At 39.4% G+C, this 21192-nt stretch overlaps 1 protein-coding gene across 6 annotated transcripts in view; it reads right to left on the bottom strand.

Moving 5' to 3' along the window:
• The window catches only part of RB195_003382 (uncharacterized protein), a gene marked incomplete at both ends in the record, with an annotated part of 49216 nt that overhangs the window by 8709 nt on the left and 19315 nt on the right, over nucleotides 1-21192 (bottom strand). For 4 of the 6 annotated variants that reach the window (XM_064201018.1, XM_064201017.1, XM_064201016.1 and 1 more), the window contains 14 exons: nucleotides 399-588; nucleotides 664-759; nucleotides 4676-4774; nucleotides 5546-5665; nucleotides 5725-5839; nucleotides 5897-6000; nucleotides 8280-8468; nucleotides 11684-11782; nucleotides 11926-12087; nucleotides 13280-13419; nucleotides 13649-13772; nucleotides 14765-14906; nucleotides 18681-18749; nucleotides 20838-20921. In XM_064201018.1, coding sequence (XP_064056895.1) covers nucleotides 399-588; nucleotides 664-759; nucleotides 4676-4774; nucleotides 5546-5665; nucleotides 5725-5839; nucleotides 5897-6000; nucleotides 8280-8468; nucleotides 11684-11782; nucleotides 11926-12087; nucleotides 13280-13419; nucleotides 13649-13772; nucleotides 14765-14906; nucleotides 18681-18749; nucleotides 20838-20921 — 1733 coding nt within the window. Of the gene's footprint in view, nucleotides 1-398; nucleotides 589-663; nucleotides 760-4675; nucleotides 4775-5545; nucleotides 5666-5724; nucleotides 5840-5896; nucleotides 6001-8279; nucleotides 8469-11683; nucleotides 11783-11925; nucleotides 12088-13279; nucleotides 13420-13648; nucleotides 13773-14070; nucleotides 14098-14764; nucleotides 14907-18680; nucleotides 18750-20821; nucleotides 20922-21192 lie in introns of those variants that run through there. The other 2 variants (XM_064201015.1, XM_064201014.1) reach the window with 2 other exon arrangements.

Genomic DNA, 21192 nt, shown 5'->3' with positions numbered 1-21192 from the left:
ATAAAAACTTAAGTGTTTCAAGTTAGGAGGCAGTCTTGATATTAGTGTGAATATTCTCTAAAACTCCTTTGAGCTACTTGAGAATGAGCAATACATTGTTTAAATACCATAACAAATGATCTTTGACGAATAATTCACGAAAAAAGTGCACAGCTCTGAGCACTACATTAAGAACATCTGACCTTTTATTCGACTACTCGACTATTCGAGTGCACGAATAGAATTACGTGTATTGGGAGTTATTTTCGAAGAAGTGGCGTTTGAAGAATCCATATATCTTATATTAGTAATAATAGTAACAACGCATCTAGAGAGGTATGATCGTATGTTTAGATTATTTGAATCTCATTGATATATTTTCAGTTCAATTACAAAAGAATATACTACGTAAAACATACACATCTCGTTCATCTTGTAGACAAAGGCCGCATTAACTATCTTTCTTAATTCATTTTTCCTCCTTCCCATAAGATTTCTGGCATCAACAGATTTGTTTAGATGTTTAAGAATATTTTCGGAATACAAACGATTGAACGTGTCTGCTATCTCGAGAAATGTTAAATTTTGTGATTCATTTCCGAGTAGATACTGAAACAACCTAGCCAAAATTGATCGCTCAGGTTAACGTATAATTACACAAAAGTAGGTAATGTGGTTACTTACGTTTTCATAGAGAGTATCCAAACTTTTCATATCGGTAAGATGAATGTCGTCGTATAAAATGTGCTTACTCATATTCAGGAATTTTTGTTCTAGAACCTGCATGAGAAAGAATGTGAATGATATACACAACTCCACATCTGGTACTAGCATGAACTAGAAAAAAAAGTATGACCCGATCGCTGCTGCCCGGATCCGAAGAGGGTTGTGTTAGGCTAAGACACTGGATGGTCTAGCCTCTCCGGACCCACTTAGACGTGTTCACAGAGTTCTATACCCCGCTATGACCCCCTCTTCGAGAGCCTAGGGGATGCCCAGGAATCCCTACGCCCCGCCCTGCCCTTAGTGTAGCACGAAGAACCCAACCTAATACAGGACAGTTCATTCTAATGACATGCACTATAAGATATGGTGAAGTGCAAATATACACGAAAATGCTGGTGAAATTCAATGCGCGACACAACTGGGCTGGTTAGGTGGTTACGTTTCAGATGCCTTTGGGTTTGTAGCTCGAACCCCTAGATTGCTCTATAGTGTAGCGGCTATCCTTCCCGATAAACGCGGGCAGATGGTACATTCTGAACTCATTTAACTAACATAATAATTAATTAAATAATTATATAATATACAATGGTAATTTAACACATTTTTGAAGAGAAACTTCAATCTTCAATTTCAAAAACGAGCAATCAAACGCATTGCCAAAGCTTTCCACATACTGCAAAAAAGGTCTTGCCTTTAAGCACCCTGCCAGAGCCCATGCCATGATAAGTCAAATCCCTGAAGGAGACATGGAATCTTTGGGAACGACCATTCGTCTCTGACAACATTGTATGCTGCTGGCTGCAAGTGAACTCCGGCAAGCTGCTGTGTTCAGGCTTCTGCAGTATCTTCTTGTACTGGTTACCTCAATGTAGGAAACATTGGATCAGGAATCGCTTCATTATCAGTATCGATAATTACACATATCTGATGCGACGTTGTTAATGAAAGGAAAGTAGAAAGCTGTGTGTAATGGCTACAATACAACCTGGTGGAGGAGTTTGTGTCTACGTCGTCAAGAAGCACCTTCGTACGATTGCGGGATCGCAGTGGACTCAATATCTGGATCACAGTCAGATTTCTGTAGATGCATAAGTGCTTACACACTTACTGAAACCGCTGACGACTACAGGGATGCGTTTTACGATGAACACAATACAATACGTTGGTGCAAAAGATACCAAGCCGCCAGCGTGCAGTAACTCTCGGAATTGATACGAACGTGAATGTGGGACTTGAACAACTACTTGAGAAACTTGGTACCTCGGAAATGGTATTACCAGTTAAAACAAATATCGGGCAGCGGAAGTCGTCTGGGAGACCTTTGCGAGCAGACAACCCTCGTTTTTGCATCCATTTTCGAGAGGAATCATCGATGACATCAGCTTACACGGCAAGGGATTAATATTTTAACGTCAAATAAGCAGAGAAAGCGAAAGTTGCTGGCTCTTGGGCTTCAGCTTCAGCGAGCTTGAGCCACCTACTGGCAAGGAACATCTCTTTTTCATACATCCGAAAACCTAGAGCTGTCTTGGACGTAGTATTCGATTTTAACAACTACCCAGTTATTCTCAGCTTGATGGTACAGTCCCGGAAAAGAGGTAATGGATTTTAACATCAACCGAATCGACTTGGCAGGTCTGAATGACGATGAAGAAATGGACGACTCTTTTATGAATTACATTCAGGACGCTGTAAAGAAACCTTCGGTTTTCACACCGAGGAAAAAGTTTGTCCTTGCATCTACGAAGAAATGGTCCATTCTGTTCTGTATGTCTCTCGCACCACTGGTGACTTAATGCAGGCGAAAGAGATCTGAGAAGGAAGCTGCATCGGCAGCTGTGACGTGATTATGATAACGAATGGATAACAAGATCGAGAAATTTCGAAAAGGGCATGGGAGGGCTGGAATCCAAGGAGAGAAATTTGCTCAAGTAGCACAGTTACACAATGAAACAAACGTTCACCCGTCCCCAACACTGGCAACGGTGTTGCTATCGGAGATGCAACAGTAGCCACTTGGAGAAAACTTTTCAACACCTTGCTGATTCGACAACCACGGTCTGACGCTGAACTCGTATGCGCCCAACGACCGACGTACGAAGCGAGGAATCACTAACGGATCGGAGGTTCTGGTCTGTAACCGAAAAATGAGAGATCTGAAGGAGATCATAGAATTAGCACAAAAGAGCTAAAATCACTCCCTCTTCCTGGGAATCGCGAACTGAGAACTGATGAAGACCATCCGTTCGAGATGGATTGGAGAGAGGAAGTCTGACCTGAGAAGATACATGCTGATGCTGATGCTTTCATATATCCTCCTTACAGGAATGTATCCGTCATGAGAACAGGAATTAGCACGGAATATCATTGTAATGTACAAGATTTTGGAATAGATCATCTTGGGTTGGGAGATCAATCATAGGGAATAACCCATCCGTGGCGAGCGAGCCGGCCTTCGCCTTAGTCGATCGACGATTGACCAGGTGTTTATTGTGAGGAGAGTGATTGAAGTGTAGCATTCCAAATCGTTGAAGTTAATCTTTCTGGACCTAGACTCTTCTCATTGGGGCAGTCTTCTCAAGGGCTTCGCGCCGATGGAATTTAAGCACGATTCGTACGCTTAATCTATGACATGGATAAAAGAACACATGCTCCGTTCTAAACAACAGCAGTTCTAAGTGGGAATCGGGATGAGACGGGGTTACATTGAGAGCCTCACTGTTCAACTTCGCCGTCGACGACACCATGCGGAGAGCAGTTGAGCAGTGTGTCACTGATGTCGTTTCAGCTCTGCGAGCACATTTCTTGGTCGATCGTGAGTACGCCGGCGATGTAAAATATTCGATCCTAGTAGGGAGAATTTGCAACATGTTGTGAACAGTGTGTTGACATCAGCTGCGTGCTGCCACTCTGCCCTGACAAATGGTAGCAGTTGTGGGTCTTCTGGAGATCCCAAATGGGAATCACGGTGGGCGAACAACCAACTGAACTTCTGGACGAGCTTTGTTATTCGGATTCTATATCGAAAAAACAACGGCAGTTATGAGATAGCTGTTAAGCAAGGATGCGCAAACGCTAATTCGGCATTCGACTCATTGAAAAATTGTCAGTGGTCGACCCCCATCGTCAGCGAAGTCAAGCTGCGAGTCTACTTAATGGCCATTCGTCCTATCATAATCTACCGATCGGAGACTTGGGCAGTACTGTCAAAGGTGATGGAGAAACATGACTGTATAGAGAAAATGCTGTTCAGACGACTAAATTCGGGTGATGTTGTGCCAGAGCGAAGAACTTCACTTAGAAGTGGTTAAGGAGTGTCGGCGGTTTATACGCGTGGAAGGATCATCTTGCCGGGCGTTTTTGAAGAGTTACGGAGCGTCGCCAACCATTCCTTTGGCCGCGTTATGAAAACATCGTCTGATCGTCTTGTCAAAGTTGTTCTGGGGATGTCACCAAACTCAAACTGGAAGAGGTCTTCTGGTCGTTAAAGAACGTTATGAAAGAAGGTGGAGAAGATCTGAAGACACCCTGATCTGAGGACGTTGGAAGGGAGTTCAGTAGGGACTTAGAGTTTCGCAGGTTTTGGAATAGCAACAGAAGGATAGATTCTATGTGAGCACTAGCTGAAGGTCGGACAGGATGGGATACCTATGCTTGGGTACAAAACACCCAGACGAAAACGCAAACAACCGCGTTGAGCTCTAATATCGGAATAAAGCTGTACTGCAAAAATGGGCTTCTTTTTCTATTATTTAAGGCTGCCCTGTTCTTTTCAATTCTTCTTTCTTTGTGGACATAAGAAAAGTTTCGTCCAATTTTCCAATCTTTTCAACAGAAGAAATATTAGTAGAGTGATCGAAGAAGTTAGCGTTCTTGAAGAAAAACTTCAATTTTTGTAGAAATATTAGACACGGAATGTTCGAGCGGGCGGCCACATTTCAGAAATAAAAATCCCCTAGAATATCCTTACCCTTTTTGACGGATTTCCCATCCAGGTGTTTTCTTTTATCATATCCTTAAACGCTTCGCCTAATTCTTCAGTCATATCTCCCACAATCTTTCTTCCTTCCTGAAAGAGATCTTCGTCAGTCTATTCATGTAAGAACAGTATATTTGCTGCTGAGAAGCCTGAGCGTGCACAAGAGGGCACGTTCTCTTAAGAACAAATTGGCAGTTTCTACGTTGTTTTACAACACGAATTGGAGGATTTTAGCGAGGTCACACTCACTAGAACTCCATATTTGCCCACAGAGTTCCCAACATTGTCAATTCCGTGATGCGCTGCATTTAAAAAAAGCAACGGCGTGCAATTTCTCTATAGGAAATGATGAGAAAGTAACTCGTTGACTTTTTGCTGCACGCGAGCTGGCGCAGAGTCAAAATTAAAAATATTAAAGGAAACTATAGAGACACTTCAAGCGCACACTAATTGTGGTGCAAATTGCAAACGATTTCAGTGTGGGCATACTTAGCCCGCAGTATATGATAAAAGAAGGTAACTAAAAAATCGATTCTTTTTGCTGTTTTTGCTACTAACAGATAACCTCAAGAATAGAGTTCTTATCTCTCAAAAATAGGAACCATTGCAATTGTAGCGGATTGTAGATTGTTTTCGCACTTATCAGCGAGCTGCGCTTGGACCATAACGGGACTTTCTCGTGGTTCAGTCAAGAAGTCGAGAGTGTTCGCTATACGATCCTTCAATCAAACGGCGGGGCTGAGCGCAAGTCCCACTTGGAATCGAATCCATTGTTTTCTCTCAATCATATGTCGTTAGAGCGAAACAATTCACAATCCGTTAGTTAAACGTTATAGAAATATTCTATGTAATTTTTCTCACCTTCCCGTTGTTACGATGCGCATGCAGGGCCATCATAGCATCGAGATATATGCGACGTGTTTGTGTATAACAAATGTATTCTTTTGAGATTGTCTTTATGCGGGATTTTCTCAGAAATACCTAACAATTATCCTTTTTTGTGGCTATAATTGGAAAGTCTGCTTCGAGCCGGTATCCACCTCAACAGGACTGCGATATTTTTCATCCAGAAGCTCAATCCATGATAAAGCATACATTAACATCACATAATTGGTAACAACATGTTTAAGAGTCTCATTTAATAGCTTATCAATGCTGAAAAAGATCTGTGACCGAAAGCAGTTTAACTCTGCTGGGAACTTTTAAACTCACTCGCGCAGATAGCGTTCAGATGGAGCATTCACTTTGAGGTCAGGTACAATATACTGTTTCATCTCGGAAGGAACTATAAGATCCAAATACGTTGTCCAGTTGATCTGTAATAATGTATTTACACACATTATTGAGTGCTAAGTGTCCTTTTGGCACGTAATTGAGCGCAACAAGTAAACAAATAAATAATTGTTACAAAACTGCTCGTCCACACGGTCCAGACGATCCTATTCTCAAAGCATAATCTTCCGATCTTTCAAATTTATGAAGCAGCGTCAGTTTTCTGGAGTGTTTCTTTCCTGCTTACAAGTTAACATCTTCCACAATATTCCAAACTTTTCGTCTCTTGTCTTTAACATTTTCCAATGTAGTTGAAAATTTCGATTTTATAATAACTTCAAGTTCTGGTACTAATCAATCTTAAAACTCTCGTAATCATAAACATGGATTCCCATAGTGTCTCATAGGTTGCACTAAATTTCTTTAAAATCTGAAACTGTACAGATTCTTCTCTAAAATCTATGCTTTCAGATTTTTTCTAATCAAAACCTGGGAACTTTTTAAGATGCTAATGACATGAACTATGATGAGGGGACTTCATGTAAAATGTGCCTTGTGCTGTATGGAAATTTCAAAGCAAGTTGATTTTTCAACTTTTATGCAAAAAGAGAGGGGATGTCACGAGTTCCAGCACTGGCTCGTTAGTAAAATCGATTTTTTTTGTTGCAACAATGAAAGGTTGTCACCGCAGTGGTGTCTTCGAATCCTGACCCTCATGTGCAGTAGCGTTAAACATATCTCATGTATTTGAAAATGAATATATTGGTCAACCAGTCTGATCGTCTTCCTAAACCGTATTCCAGACTTCTTCCGATGCTCTCTTCGCTTGTCATCAAGATAAATTTAGAGCAGGAACACTACTCGTAAATTTCTGCACCAGAGAATTGAAAAAACCCCTTTTTAAAACGAAGTTCATTTCATTCCTTTTTTTTAAAAGAAATATACGCATTGATAAGTGGTTTTCTTGTAGTCGCTTTGCTACAATGTCTGATTATTCAGGAGATTCTCAAACCTGATTTCACATCCTTATGCCTTCAACAGCATCTTGAAAACATGCTTCGAGATATCAGATATCAGAAGGTTTTTGTCCATCTACTCAGCAATTAACATAAAACTACAGACGTGAAATCATCTAAACTGCTAAGTACTATTTAAACAGTAGTCTAGATGGATGCATTGAGTTTTAGAGGAAAGGAATCGGGAAACATAGTGAGGGTAAAAAGAGGCAGGTAAGCATAGGGAGGCGGATATTAAGGTGCATGCAATTGTTAAGGCCGTAAAACTGTTCATACGTGTCTCATTTACTTTACAGCAAGATCGTTTGGGATTATTGAGTGGTGGTACTGCACAATAATACCATGGATTCCAATTTCTTGCATTCAACGTTGCGTTGATGGGAAATCCCTCTCACCGGATTCTGGCGCCGGGGGCCACTTCGACACCATGGAAGCCCGTCTCACGCTCACGCTATTTCATAACCTTTTAGCTTTTTAGCAACTCGACGCCGATGGATCCGTCTCACTGCTTTCTGGAATTTTGTTACACACACACGTGATAGAAGCACAAATGATTGTGATGAGGACGCGTATGCAAGTCTGATTGCTACTATGTAGGTCGTAGTGGCACTGCTTGTCCTAAGTGCAATTCGACCATTCGAGTATACGCTTTGGGCACGAGATATATAACCTATACAGTCATATGACGTAAATCACCGCAAAAACATGCTGTCGTGCAGCGCGCGGAAGGACAATTTTCTAAAATAATAATTCGAATATTTCAAGGTCAAAAATTGGTCAAGATTGGATCAGGTGACAGCAAAAGGGTAAAAGATAAAGTCTGGCATTAATGTCCGATGTATCAAGCCAGTGTTTTTATCCAATCAATCCGCTTGGTATGTGCCCCACATTCGCTTCAATTCAGAATCATTTGAGGTTTACCTACGTGTAACTGGCCTATACAATGACTTGCGGTGGCAGCCCGCAAGTCATTGTATAGGCCAGTTACACGGCCTTAGCCGATGTATCAAGCCAGTGTTTTTATCTTTCCAGACAAGTCTTGTAGCAATTTATTGACGTCGGAGAGATGAGAAGCTTGAAGAGCAACTAGGGCGGATTCGAACTTCCGATCAATCGTGTAGACAGCGGAACCACTTCCCGACTGCACTACCCCCGCCTTAAACTTCAAATGATAGTACTGAGATGAAATTTGCGGCAAATTGCTGAGTGGGCATGATTTTTCCATCAATTCAGCAATGCTAGAGGAAGAATCAACAGCTAGTCAAATTCCGTCAATCAACAAGTTTGACTTAAGAGATTTCCCTCACCGATGTCATTTCGTTATCCAAACTACTCAAATTGGAGCGCCGATAGCTTCGAATCCATGCTTGTTCGTAATCCTGAGTAGGCTCGGCTATCTTTTCCAAGTCGTTCATAAATTTGTAAACACGTAGTAATTCTTCATTTGTCGTATTATTATCACATTTTGAATTTGTGTCCATGCATATCTGATTCACCTAGAATCACTTGTTTACAGTATCTTATTTATCTTTTTATTCTTCAATTAATTAATCAATTAATTTTCTTCAATCTTTATATACTTAAAAATTATCAAGGTGTTCAATTTGGAATATCTAAAAGTCTACGGATTTCTATCTTTCCTAGTAAGGGGATAACATGTCACTCCACCACCCAAACATGCAGAAAAATGACTTAGTTCGTTTTATAAAATTTAACCAAAATTGTAGTGAGCCCTGTTTTTTTATTGTTGTTGTTTACACCTGTGATACACCTGTGGTACACTTGTGGATGTTCTCAAATAAATAGAAAAATAATTATTTCCTTTCCTGCTTGAAACTGCAATGTAGTACTCATATCAGATTAATATCATGTGAAGTTCGAACAGTATAAAGTCAAGTAAAATCGACGCAGTCAAGACAAAGGGAATCGTGGGATTATTGTGAGTGGTAAACTGAATGCATTAAACAGTGACAAATTTTGAAAAATTTAACACTATATTATTCGCCAATATAATATTACATATTACTTTAGTGTATACGGTGCCCCATCATGCTATATAATAACGCGAGTCCGTGTGTGTGTGTGTGTGTGTGTGTGTGTGTGTGTGTGTGTGTGTGTGTGTGTGTGTGTGTGTGTGTGTGTGTGTGTGTGTGTGTGTGTGTGTGTGTGTGTGTGTGTGTGTGTGTGTGTGTGTGTGTGTGTGTGTGTGTGTGTGTGTGTCACAAAAATGCTCCATAATGATGCAAAACTCTACAGCGGTGAGGTGCCGTACCATCGCCATGCAATTGACAGACAAGCACTCTACCTTTTCACCATTGTCTAAATCAAAGTAGCTATGTATGTTGGCCTTGATTAGGCAAGTTAGTTTCTCTCATATGTTAGTGAGAGTAAATAAACTTTTATGTGAATGTATACCTCCAGATTTGCAAACTGTCATGCTATATAATAACGGGCTTAGTCACGTGTGTGCGTCTGTGTATGTGTATGTATCAGTCAAGAAATTCCAAAAAGAGAGGCAATATTATGGCGTCGGTTTGGTGCGCTGGAGCCCCAGAGCCAGATAGCTGTGCCCCCCCGCAGTAACATGGGTTCCTGTGGTTCCTTCTCATTTCCCAGCATGTCCTCCGATGCTGCTAACATCCTTTCTTGAAAAGGAGGAAAAGCACTTGCCAACGGCTGCTTAAATACAATACATAATAGCCAACGTTTACGCGATCTGACGTAGAACGTTATTTTTATCACTACGGTAGTGATATTCATAATGAATAAATAATGAATAAAATGAACGATAATGAATAATCACTACGGTAGTGATTATTTATTTCATGTTAGCATTTCGTTCTTTGCTAATAGCTGAGAACGGAGGAAACTCATACTTCGAATAATGTTTCCAAAATGTGGAGATTTGAGAGGAACATAGATGTTAAATATTTTCGGTTAAAAGAAAATAGAAGAAAGCGTTGATAGAAAAAAGCAATTCTAATTTCCAAAAAATGTCGCTACTGTTATTTCTTACTGATCGGTGAAGGCGAGCGAAGCGAACAGCAAAATAATCAAATAAACAAAATAAGCAAAATAAGCCTGAAGTCCGGCTTTAGCCGGAGGTTCAGGCTGGTTAAATATAAATGAAGAGAGCCTAATGGAATCGTTCAGAAATGCGAAATACATGTAGTTCAAAAAACTTGCAAAAAGACTTCCCTTCTCCGGATATGCGGCATTTCGACAATTTTCATAGGTGAAATTTCCGGTTAGTCACAGCGAACAGCATCGGTTATTTGTTATTCATCAGTAATTCATTCTTCTGCAACGGTCACACAGTATCGTGACCGACCCTGAGCGTAAAAATAGGACGCACAGCGAAACTATGTTCACTTTCAGTCTTCAGGTGCTGAAAGGAAGCTTACCCGACTTCTTCGGAAGTCGGTAGCTCAGCTATCTCTGCTGATATTGCTTAGTGTCTTGACAAAATATGTCAAAAGTGGTTACTGACCCATATAGGACCCTCAGTATGAAATATATACCCATTTAGGACCTTCAGGTGAAAAATACTTGCCCCTCCAGCGCGTACACGGGCCTAGTAACCAGCACCATGATCTCTGCGGTCTCAGACATCGCGAGCAGTGTGAAGCGACTTAGTTTCAGGTTGCTCAGATTGATTCAGGACCAGAACGATACGAGCACGGTGAAGACGGTGTTGGACATCGCTTTTACAACATTAAAGTAGTATTCTCAGACGCCCAATCCAAATATCCTTCTCCGAGCAAATTTAGAGCGCAAAAGGAAACATCTTTATCTTCCGGGCCGTTTTTTACGGCACCTACGAAGAAATGAACGGAATCACCCCCCTCTCCGTAATCTACGATCCCGTATACGAATACTCCATCTGAAATCCGTACCATCTCAGATTCGTAGGGTGATTTTTGCCTTTAAGAGCAAAGGAGGACGCTTCCTTCTTTGAGAGGATAGTTCACGTAACATAAAAAAAATAAAGAAAATAAAAACAATAATAATAAATAAATAATAATAAAAACAACGATAAAAAATAAAAAAACAACGGTCAGTAAGAGGAAAAAAGCAAGTTTTGGCTGTGCGCAGGGAACTCAGTTTTGCTTGTAGTGCCTATTGAATCGCCATTTGGTACTTAGTTAGTCTTGGGACCTCTCGAAAAAGTGGAAGTTATCTTATTCTTGCTTGTAACAGTTTTTTTACGCTAGTGCATCAAAAGTTAAGAGTGCAGATGAAATATAATAAGAAAGTTGATATTCCGCAAAGATGCTGACGAAGAAAATTTGTACAGATATATATATATATATATATATATATATATATATATAGATAAAAAACATATAGTTTCTTCCCGGTAACTAAGCATCGAAGAGCAGTTAGATAATAGATATAGATAGATATGATTGTTTGTCCGTCTTACATCCAGCCGAATACGGTTTTTTCTAGAACTGTATCTAGACGTTGGAATCAAGACTAAATGGGCAACTGTATGAGTATTCAGTGATAAATCTCTTAGGAATAATTGAAAATAATGAAGTATTTCCAGTCAACCATAAAGATTGTGTGAAACAGGTGTAACAATAAGAACGTTGTAATTACATCCATCTAATAAAACATTGAATTTTCTATTCATTTCTTCTTTCACTGATCAGCGCTCTCGAAGAACTTTGAGTGACTATAAGATAAACCAAATTTAGTTGCTTACCACTTTCCGAAGCAGTTCAATAAAGTCGGATTCCACATGATTTCCATTCCTCTTCAACGATTGGTAAATGTGAGAAATTATAGAGCGTACTGGTTGGAACTAAAAAATCTTCCCTACTAGAAGAAAGAGGAAAAAAAGAGTAAATTTTAGCGAATAATTTGAGATATCGTTAAGGCTATCAAAATGTTTTTTTTGTTCTTCCGAGAAATTAGTTTTTTAAAATATGCAAATTATTCGATTACCGTTATTATGGCGTTTGAACTATTGAGATGGTCTATTGTAACTTTGGGCACCAATGAAAGCAGTATTGTTTTATTTCTGTTGAAATATGCAAGCAGACTTGTCAAATTGTAATCTTTCTCCTGCCATAAATTACCATCAATAAGTGGAAAATACCCATAACGCTGAAAATGGAAGTAATTTTTTTCTTTTGCTTATAATGTTTTTAAAATTACATTTAATTATTAAAAAATTAATTGTTTTCTTTGTTGCCTAGTTACTGAAAAGTTAAGTACTGTCTAAGTTGTAAGAGTCGATTTTTATTTTTTGAAGAAGTAGCACACAAAAGATATACGGTAAAATCGCTCTCATTTTTCAAAAAAAAAAACGAAAACACGGATCTGCGCTTTTTTTAAGTGTCGAAGAGTAAAGGATTTTGTTGTACAACATACAAAAATACGAGAACTCTTCTAGAACGTTCAAGTACCCTGAAACAACGACGTATGTCCGGCGCTCAAGTACAGTACCACTCAATATAAATAAGCGTAAGATGAGCAACTCAGAAGAACGAATTCACTATTTGAAATGAGGGCAAGGTAATATGAACAAATGAGTTTTTGTGGAAAAAAAATATATGCACAGAAAGTTCTGTCGTGACTCTAAATATTAGCTTAAATCAGGTCGTTCTCTTTTGCTACTTTCCAATGGAGACTAAACGTTTCTCTAATATTGGACGTTGATTATGGACCAAGACTTCACTATGATCACAGCAACTTCTTCGCGTTGTTTCGAACCATAAACCACGCGAATGTCGTCTAATACAGCTTTCAGCGCCAAAAATCGCAGACAGTTGCTAAAGAATTTAATCCGCTGGAAGAATGTTAAAAAGGAAAAGGGGGTGGTCCGCCACCAACGTCGGTTCGCAGAGATTGGTGAATCCACGCACGAGCTACAGAATGTTGCAGCAATACGATGCTAATTTCGATATGATAATGTCACTTTAGATGCATTCCTGCATTCTTCTTGCACGCATGAGAATGCCGTTCGAGCTTGGAATATTTGAGCAAATGGACATTTTCTTTATGAATCACGCAGATAATCTTTTTAAGCGCGCTCAAAAACCCTTAAGAAGACAGAGAAAATGATGAAATGAAAGGAAAGCAGATCTGTTGCTGAGGAAGAACTCCAAACCTCGCTGACTTCCCACACATCTGCGAATGTCAATCATTGAATTTTATAGTATACTTCGCTGCATTACCAGTCGTTAAAATTACTGATTTGTTTACTTAAAATAGTTCCACCATATTATTTCTGGTGTATCGCCACTTATTGGGACTGAAGTAACAACCGACATAAAGATCTGAAGATTTCGCTTACCCTAATGTTTTTTATAACAAAATTAATCGGACCACCATTTGAACTCCACTCATTATCACTGGAGAGGCACTTTTGATGAAACAACTGTGCTGACTTTAGTGCACGAGAATCATTGAAATTATCTTCAGATTGCAGAAATGCTAAAAAAAAGAAAGTATTATTCTTTATTTTTCCTCGAACTCCTTCATTTCTCTGGGAAAATTCATTAATTTTTATATATTTATATATTTATATTATATTAATTTTAATAAATGAATTTTAGGGAATTCATTTATATATTTTTTGTAGAGTTCAATACGCATATGTGAAATGAATTGGAAACTCGTTCTAAACATGCACGGGATCAAGTAGACAAGTTCTGCACTTTACCTCTCTCACTTTTTTCAAAATTTTTCTTCATTGTGAGCGTGTGAGATACGGCAAAATCTTTCTTTGACGCATTTTGAATCCATCGTCCACAAACAAACTGGTAGAAATCTTCACATGGATCTGTCTGAAACAAAGCACATCAACAATTTCGATTTTTTTCGATTTTCTACTGTAGAGATCTTTATACTCATTGTTGTTTCAAATTGCGGATTTGCAGCAGCAAAAATTCTTCTTTTTCTTCAAATAAACGTATTTTTCAAACCAATACTTTGCCGAGCCGATGTATCAAGTCAATGTCCTATATTATGTTAACCTCTCAGACACATCTGACGCCGATTTATCGACCTCGGACGAGGAAAGGGTTGTCTGGCACTAGAGCGGTTCCGAACTATCCATCTTACAGCCACTATCATACTTCTTACCAACTGAGCCACATCCGCGCCTAACATATAAGAGATATGAAATTGACTAGAAATACGTTGATGGTTTTTTTTCAAGCGGTTATGAAATCATGAAATGAAGTTTGCCGAGGAGAATAATGGAGAAAAGTTAGGAATCTAGGAAAGCTAACGGCTGGGTTAAAAAGAAACTGTTGGCTGGGAGTGAGATTTATAGCTAACGCCTGCGTTTACATGAAAAAGATTTTCTTTAAAACAAATGGCTGCAAATGTTGCCACCATGTGGAGATAAGAGAGGATAAGAGAGATCTCTTCTGATAAGCATCGATGGCCAAAATAAAGTTGGTGGAAATTCAAATGGTTGCCTTTCAACTTATAAATGACGACACATTCCGCAAATGATTGGAGGAAAGAGAAGAAAGATGACTTCAAGAACTCCTTGCGTCCGGTCTGCCGTGTGATTTGAATGGGTTAAAGTAACGCAGGAACTAGTATTACCAATTCGAACCATTGTGCTTATACGCACACATCCAAACTACTCATTTTCATAGCATCGAAACAAGCACGTGATTCTGAACTCGTAGGATATATAGTTTTAATTTTCGAAGTTTTTCGAGTTTCGAAAACAACTCATCACACTCGTCGCCATTGTTAGTTTGAGTCGGTGGATAAAAGCAACACTTCAATTTTATTGTATATTGTGATAGAAAATACTAACTGAGAAGTCGAGCGAGTGACTTAATAGACGTTGAAGATTCCGGTAACCTGTCGAATTTCCTACTGCAAATTCTCCATCACGGCATGTATCTTCGATATGGTAAATATTGGTGCATCCCACGTGAACACACAGCAGTAAAATCCTGAAATCAATCTACTATACAGGAAAATTACGTGTGATTGAAAATTGGCAACAAACTATCAAATTAGCATTTTCACGCTAACCCATTTTGGCTCTTCCAAGCAAATATTTAATGAACAATTAGGCATGAGTGATTAATGCACATTCATATATTACAAACAGCAGAAATATATCCTTGTTCCTCGAACTTTAAAGACATTGTAATCGTAATGTTGTTATGCTATATAATAACGTGCTTAGTCCGTGTGTGTATGTGTGCGTTTGTCTGTGTGTCACGAAAATACTTCATAATGATGCAAAACTCTTCACCGATGAGATGCCGAGCCATCGCAATGTACCTGATAGGCGAACACTCCACAACTGGACCACTGCTCAGAGTTATGCATTCATGTATGCTGGCCTTGATAAGGCAAATTTGTTTCTGTCATGTGTTAGTGATGGTAAATAAACTTTTATGTGGATGTATACTTCCAACTTTGCAGACTACTATGCTATATAATAACAGGCTTATTCTGTCACGTGTGTGCGTCTGTGTATGTGTGTGTCTCAGTCAAGAAATTCCAAAAAGAGAAGAGAACGGATTCCATGGCGTCGGTTTGGTGCGCTGGAGCTTCAACGCGGTAAAATTGGGTGTGACGGGTCCTACGGCGTCGAATTCGTGCCCCAGAGCCAGAGAGCTGTAAAATGGGGTAGGACGGGTCCCACGGGAGCGGAATGGTGCGCCGGTGCCAGGAAGCTGTGTAGCGAGAAGAGACAGGTTCCACTGAGTCGGAATGGTGCCCGGAAGCCGAAAGGGGGTAGATTGGGTTTCTATGGTTCCTTCACATGTCTATTTCCCAGCATGTCTCCTGATGCTGCTAACATCTTTTCTTCAAAAAGAGGAAACACACGTGCGAACGGCTGCTTAAATACAATACATAGTAACCAGCAGTTTATTTACGTAGAACGTTATTTTTATCACGACGATAATGATATTCACGTTAGTTCATGTTAGGACATCATTCTTTGCTAATAGTTGAGAACGGAGGAAACTCATGCTTCGAATAATGTTTCCAAATGGTGGAGATTTGAGAGAAACATAGATGTAAAGTCATGTTTGATTGTTCTCCAAATATGGAACTGGCGCGTTTAGGGGAAAAAGCATAAAATCTTCCATCTATGCTTAAATTTTCGGGTAAAAAATAAAGAAAGCTTTGGTAGAAAAAACAACTCTAATTTAAAAAATGTCGTTACTGTTATTTCTTATTGATCCGTGAAGGCGAGCAAAGCGGACACAGAAAAAAGACTGAAGTTCGGCTTTAACCGGACATCGAGGCTGGCTAGTAATAAGGTGACTGAATACTAAATGGCGATAAACAACACAACTTGTTTTGTTTCCAGTCTGGACCCAAGCAAAAAGCTTGAAAAGTTTAGTATGACCACTCGCTCTATGGATGTTTAAGAATATAATGAGTAGGTATTCTCAGGTGGGTATTTAGTTTGAAGTCTTCCACTGACTTTTTGGAAGAGTGCAGCTGTGCCTTTCTTCAGAAACCGAATACACAGATCCTTCTTACGCATAGATAGGGAGTAATATAGCAAAGGCTGTAGTACCGTAGTAAACTCCTTGCGAAAGCGGATAAACTGGTCAGACGGTTTATTGCGTCGCCGTGTGACTATGAGCCAAGTCGAGTTCAGATCGCACAGGAGAGGATGAAAACTTGTTTGGCTGCGATGAGTGTGGTTAGAGAGTGAAAATTTAAATATCTAAAATTTCAAAGAAATAGTGTGAGAGGTGCAGATAATTTTCACAGTAACTCATCTTGTTCTTTTCGTATCACACTGTCTCTCGCCGAAACAGTCTAACTTCGGCTAGTGCAGACTTGCAGGATTTATGCATAGGAATAGTCGGGAGTGAGCTTCAAACCGTAAATTGACTGGCGATTTTTGGGACCAACTGGTTGGAGAGATTACAATAGGTCTCCCATGAACATCCACGAGAGTCAGCCACAATAAGTGCAACTTAATTGTTCCTTTTTTGTTAGCTTCACTGTGTTTTTAAATAGACAAGATCACAGAAAATAAAAAATTACAAACGTCGCGCAGGTAGCAATTAGGCTTCATATATGTTGTTTGGTGTGCATGATACTCACATACACAACTTTTTACTACATGCAAAGTAATACTGTCTGATTTTGATTTCACCATCGGTCATGTCTCCTCGTACTTGTAAGGTGAGGTCTCGTTCTTGTGATTTCTTCGATTTAGATGTTGACTTTTTTGTCATTAGTGTGAAACCCTTTTGCAAATTTTCCGCCTAATGTTCTTTGTGTTCTCTGATGCATACAATTACACGCGATATTATAAAATCATCATTTTTCTCCTTTCTTACATCTTCTTTGATATCTTTTCTTGCATTTTCTGTCACCCTTTGTTGTCCTATGTATATGAACCATTACCTCTGGAGAGTAAGTTTGATGCATACTTTAACGTTCTTATATGATTTCTTCCGAGCAAGTATCAACATGATAATATGAATATGTAAGTCTGCGAGCAAGTCATTATCTGAGGCTCTTCCTAACGAAGTTGGTCGGAGATTCGTGTCAACAAGGACGGAGGGAAGAACGAACGAAGTCAAAGAAAACGTGAGCAAGAAGCAATTAGAATGACTCTGACACCACATCAGTAGACATGGTTCTGGCGCCTAACTGGCACTTGTAACTTACCAGCTTGCCAGGAACATGTGCACCAATTAATATGCATAAGATATATTGATTCGTCAAATTCATATTTAACCTGCAGACCGGTGTTTTTTTCTTAAAACTCGTTTATTGCCTTCCTGCTTAGACCCACCAACATGAGCGTTTCTGTGACTCTTGTCAGAGCCTCCGTTTCCGTGACTGCCCTCTTGTGAAGAGCGCTCCGTACATGAGATAAATTTCACGCTAACTTAGGTTTTTTAGGGCAGCGATAGAGTTTCACACGGCTGTTGCAGTGATCCCCTTGGCTTGTGAGGAAGTATAGTCGGGTCAATACGACATGAAACACGAGTGTAGTTGCGGTGCATTTGCGTACGCGCTCGAAATAGCGCGGTGAAGGCAGCAGCAGGAACCAAATTGGGACCGTCGCAAACTGCAGCGATGGGTGGTGCCAGCAAGGATTTCACCACGCTCCTAGCCACTACGCTTCACCGAAGCGCCTCGAAAGAAGCCGCGTACGCAATTGCGTACGTGTTTCATGTCGTTTTGACCCTACTATACATGAATCACGATTGTAGTTGCGGTGCATTTGCGTACGCCCTCGAAACGACGCGGTGGGGGCCGTGCTGGGTCCGTCGCAAACTGTAGCAATAGGTGGTGGCAGCAAGGGTTTCACCACGTCCCTGGCCGCTACGCTCCACTGAAGCGCCTTGAGAGAAGCCGCGTACGCAATCGCGTACATGCTTCATGTCGTTTTGATCCTACCAAATAGTCGCAGACGTGTCTGATCATTATGACAAATGAACCCAACAAAGGATTTTCTTTTTAGTTACTCTAGATTAAGAATGAAGTAGTTATGTGGTGATGAGACTAAGAACTATAATATTTTTGTCAGAACTGGTGAATATAAGGTGCAGAAAAAAATGAAAGGAAACTTAAGGATTAATACGTTTTCCTGTAACGACACCTTTAAACTGACAAAGAGACGGTTGACAACGGTGGTGGCCATCAAGATTCACTGATTCTACGGAAACATGAGGTGTGGTGTGAAAGGCGCTGCACGTGCGTCGTAGAAAAAATTTTCATTCGAAACTCACCGACACGTATATGTTTTCTGCATAGAATAAACCACATCAACATTTTTCAATGAACTTGATACCATTTCTCTTTACTAAAATAATAAACAATGTAGTGTATCGATTTTTCTTCCAGACTGTTTCCGAACTGGTTCAGTTTTTCTAAACGTTAGAACCCCTCAAAGGACATAAAGGAAATTGCTAAGGAAGATGGGAGAAGGAAAGAAGCTAGTGCGCAAAACAGCGTTGCTAGGCTTTTTGGTATTATAAAGGCAGGACTCGTTATAAAATTCGTAATTTGTTGTGTCGTATAAATCTTGTCTAAAGATTTATTAGTAATGAAGAAGAAAATACTAAAAATGCTCGAATTGATGAAAAAAAAAACTTTTTGAAAAAAAAAACAATTTCTCATATTGGACTCTCCGTATAAAAAATAAGTAATAAATAATAAAAAAATAATAAAAAATATATACGATTAAAAAGGGTGTCCCTGACGCAGTGTGCGATGCTGATCACGACTATTGGCAAACTGACACTCACTGCAGTGGTCACAACGCACCTGCCGGAACGTACAGAGAGCTGCGAGCAGGGCTTTATGAAGAAGCTGAATTAAACACGATTTTGCGATTGATCGTACTTTGGGAAATGCGGACAGTTTGGGACCGCAGCGAAGAATAAACAAGAAATGGGGAAAGAAATCTGTGAGTGCTGTCTCTAATTACCCTAAATATTATCACAAAGCATGGTGAAAATTTAGACTGATCAGATACCAGTCTGCTATGATTTGATTTATGTAGTTTTCTGTGCAGTTGCGCTTTAAACACTTTGAACTGGAGGGTGCACAAGTATTTCTAAAGTTTGTTTTTAGTTGTTTATTTGTGGGAAAAAGTTTGAGAAAGTTTGCGGGAACCAGCGATTTTTCCGCGCAGTGCAAGTGATTCCGCAAGGGCGTCTTCTATGCCATTTTTTCACAACACTAGGGGAAGATGCGAGGAACCACTCTCGTTTTTGTAATTTGGAACTCTGATTCTACGCTTTCTTTCGATTTTCGCTTTGCCTTTGAAGAGTATTCAAACTTGACTTTGTTCTTGTATTTTGCTTATCTTCCATACGGCTGAATTTCAAAATATTGGTCGAGGTTCCAGTTTTTTTTCCCAAATTCTCGTCAACAATTAACATAGAATAATGTACTAACATAAAATGAAGTGAGCATCATCACTATACCAATGAAACTAAAGGTACTATGTCAGACTTCGAGGCATGCGTGTGCTTAATTTTCTGGAGGAAAGATCTGTAAAACACTAAGTAAAACGAACAGAGGAGTAGACCAAGAAGGCGTACAATAGGGTATTACACTACGAGTGCAGTTGTCACGGCGATGAAACGGCTCACGTCTCGTTTACTTTGAAAAGAACCACTTCGAAATATGTTAGTGGACCAACAATCCTATTGATTCCAGTTTCTGGCCCCGTTGCTTCATTTAGATGTCGTGGGATCCATCTCACTCCACTTTACTCCAGTCCGGTCCCTCGTAGTTTGATGATACTTTTCGAATGCATATGGGTGACTGCTTCCTTAAATACTATAAATTGACAAATTTCAAAATATAAACAATTTGTTTTGTTATTATTTCATAAGCTAAAATTTGCTAGTTATGATGTTTTCAACATGTAAACAGTGTTCCAGTAACTGCATTTCCTGTTTGCAGAATGTGTGACGTGCTGGAATTGCCAGCGCCTTTCTTGTGCCTGACTAGACTACTAGAGTGTAAAATGTTAATGTTCCATTTCCACTTATTTCGAGAAGTGTTTATTTCCTTCAATATTGGCGCATGAAAGGAAAAGAGATTTGTATTTTTTAAAATCAGAAATCAGAAAAAAATTACCAGTGACACAGCTCTTCATTTAGGAGTTCAGCCCTAAAGGTCATTTTTACTTCGAATTGTTTACGGTTTTCTCATGAGGTGAAATAGCGCTCGACGTTTTTGTCTATACCATTGTACATTATTTCAGGCATGGAATGATATTGAACGAATGAACAAAGAATAACTTTGCTAATATTTATTTTATAAGATAAGCTGTTGAAAGTGAACAAACGAAATTGTAACTGGATTGTTGCATAGTATTTGTTAAAATGTCAAACAGCTGACGAAAGACCAATTATTAGTAGATAGAGCACCGCTTTTCTGGATTCAACGCTGCGCCTGGCGCACAGTGGAATGCTTCGGCAAATAGTGGCGTATTTGCCAACACGTTGTTTACCCTAAAAATGTATTTTATTCTCCACGAGAGTGATGAAAAGTGAACTGTAATAAATTCTATCATCATCCAGACGGTGAAAGTGAGCATCTATAAACTGTAAACAACATATATGTATATATCTTTTTGTTTACTACGTAACTTTTTAATGTTTCATTCATTGTCATTCCTCTATCTGCGACGTTAAGATGTGCACAAGTCACTACGGAAAAGCCATACATTTTATTTATTTATTTGTTTATGCACAGAGACCACAGCAGTGTCTATCTTCAATT

Source organism: Necator americanus, chromosome IV (assembly GCF_031761385.1).
Source record: "Necator americanus strain Aroian chromosome IV, whole genome shotgun sequence".
Classification (NCBI taxonomy): Eukaryota; Metazoa; Nematoda; class Chromadorea; order Rhabditida; family Ancylostomatidae; genus Necator; species Necator americanus.
Note: the sequence above shows the minus strand (reverse complement) of the source record. Positions and strands in the feature narration are given on the sequence as shown.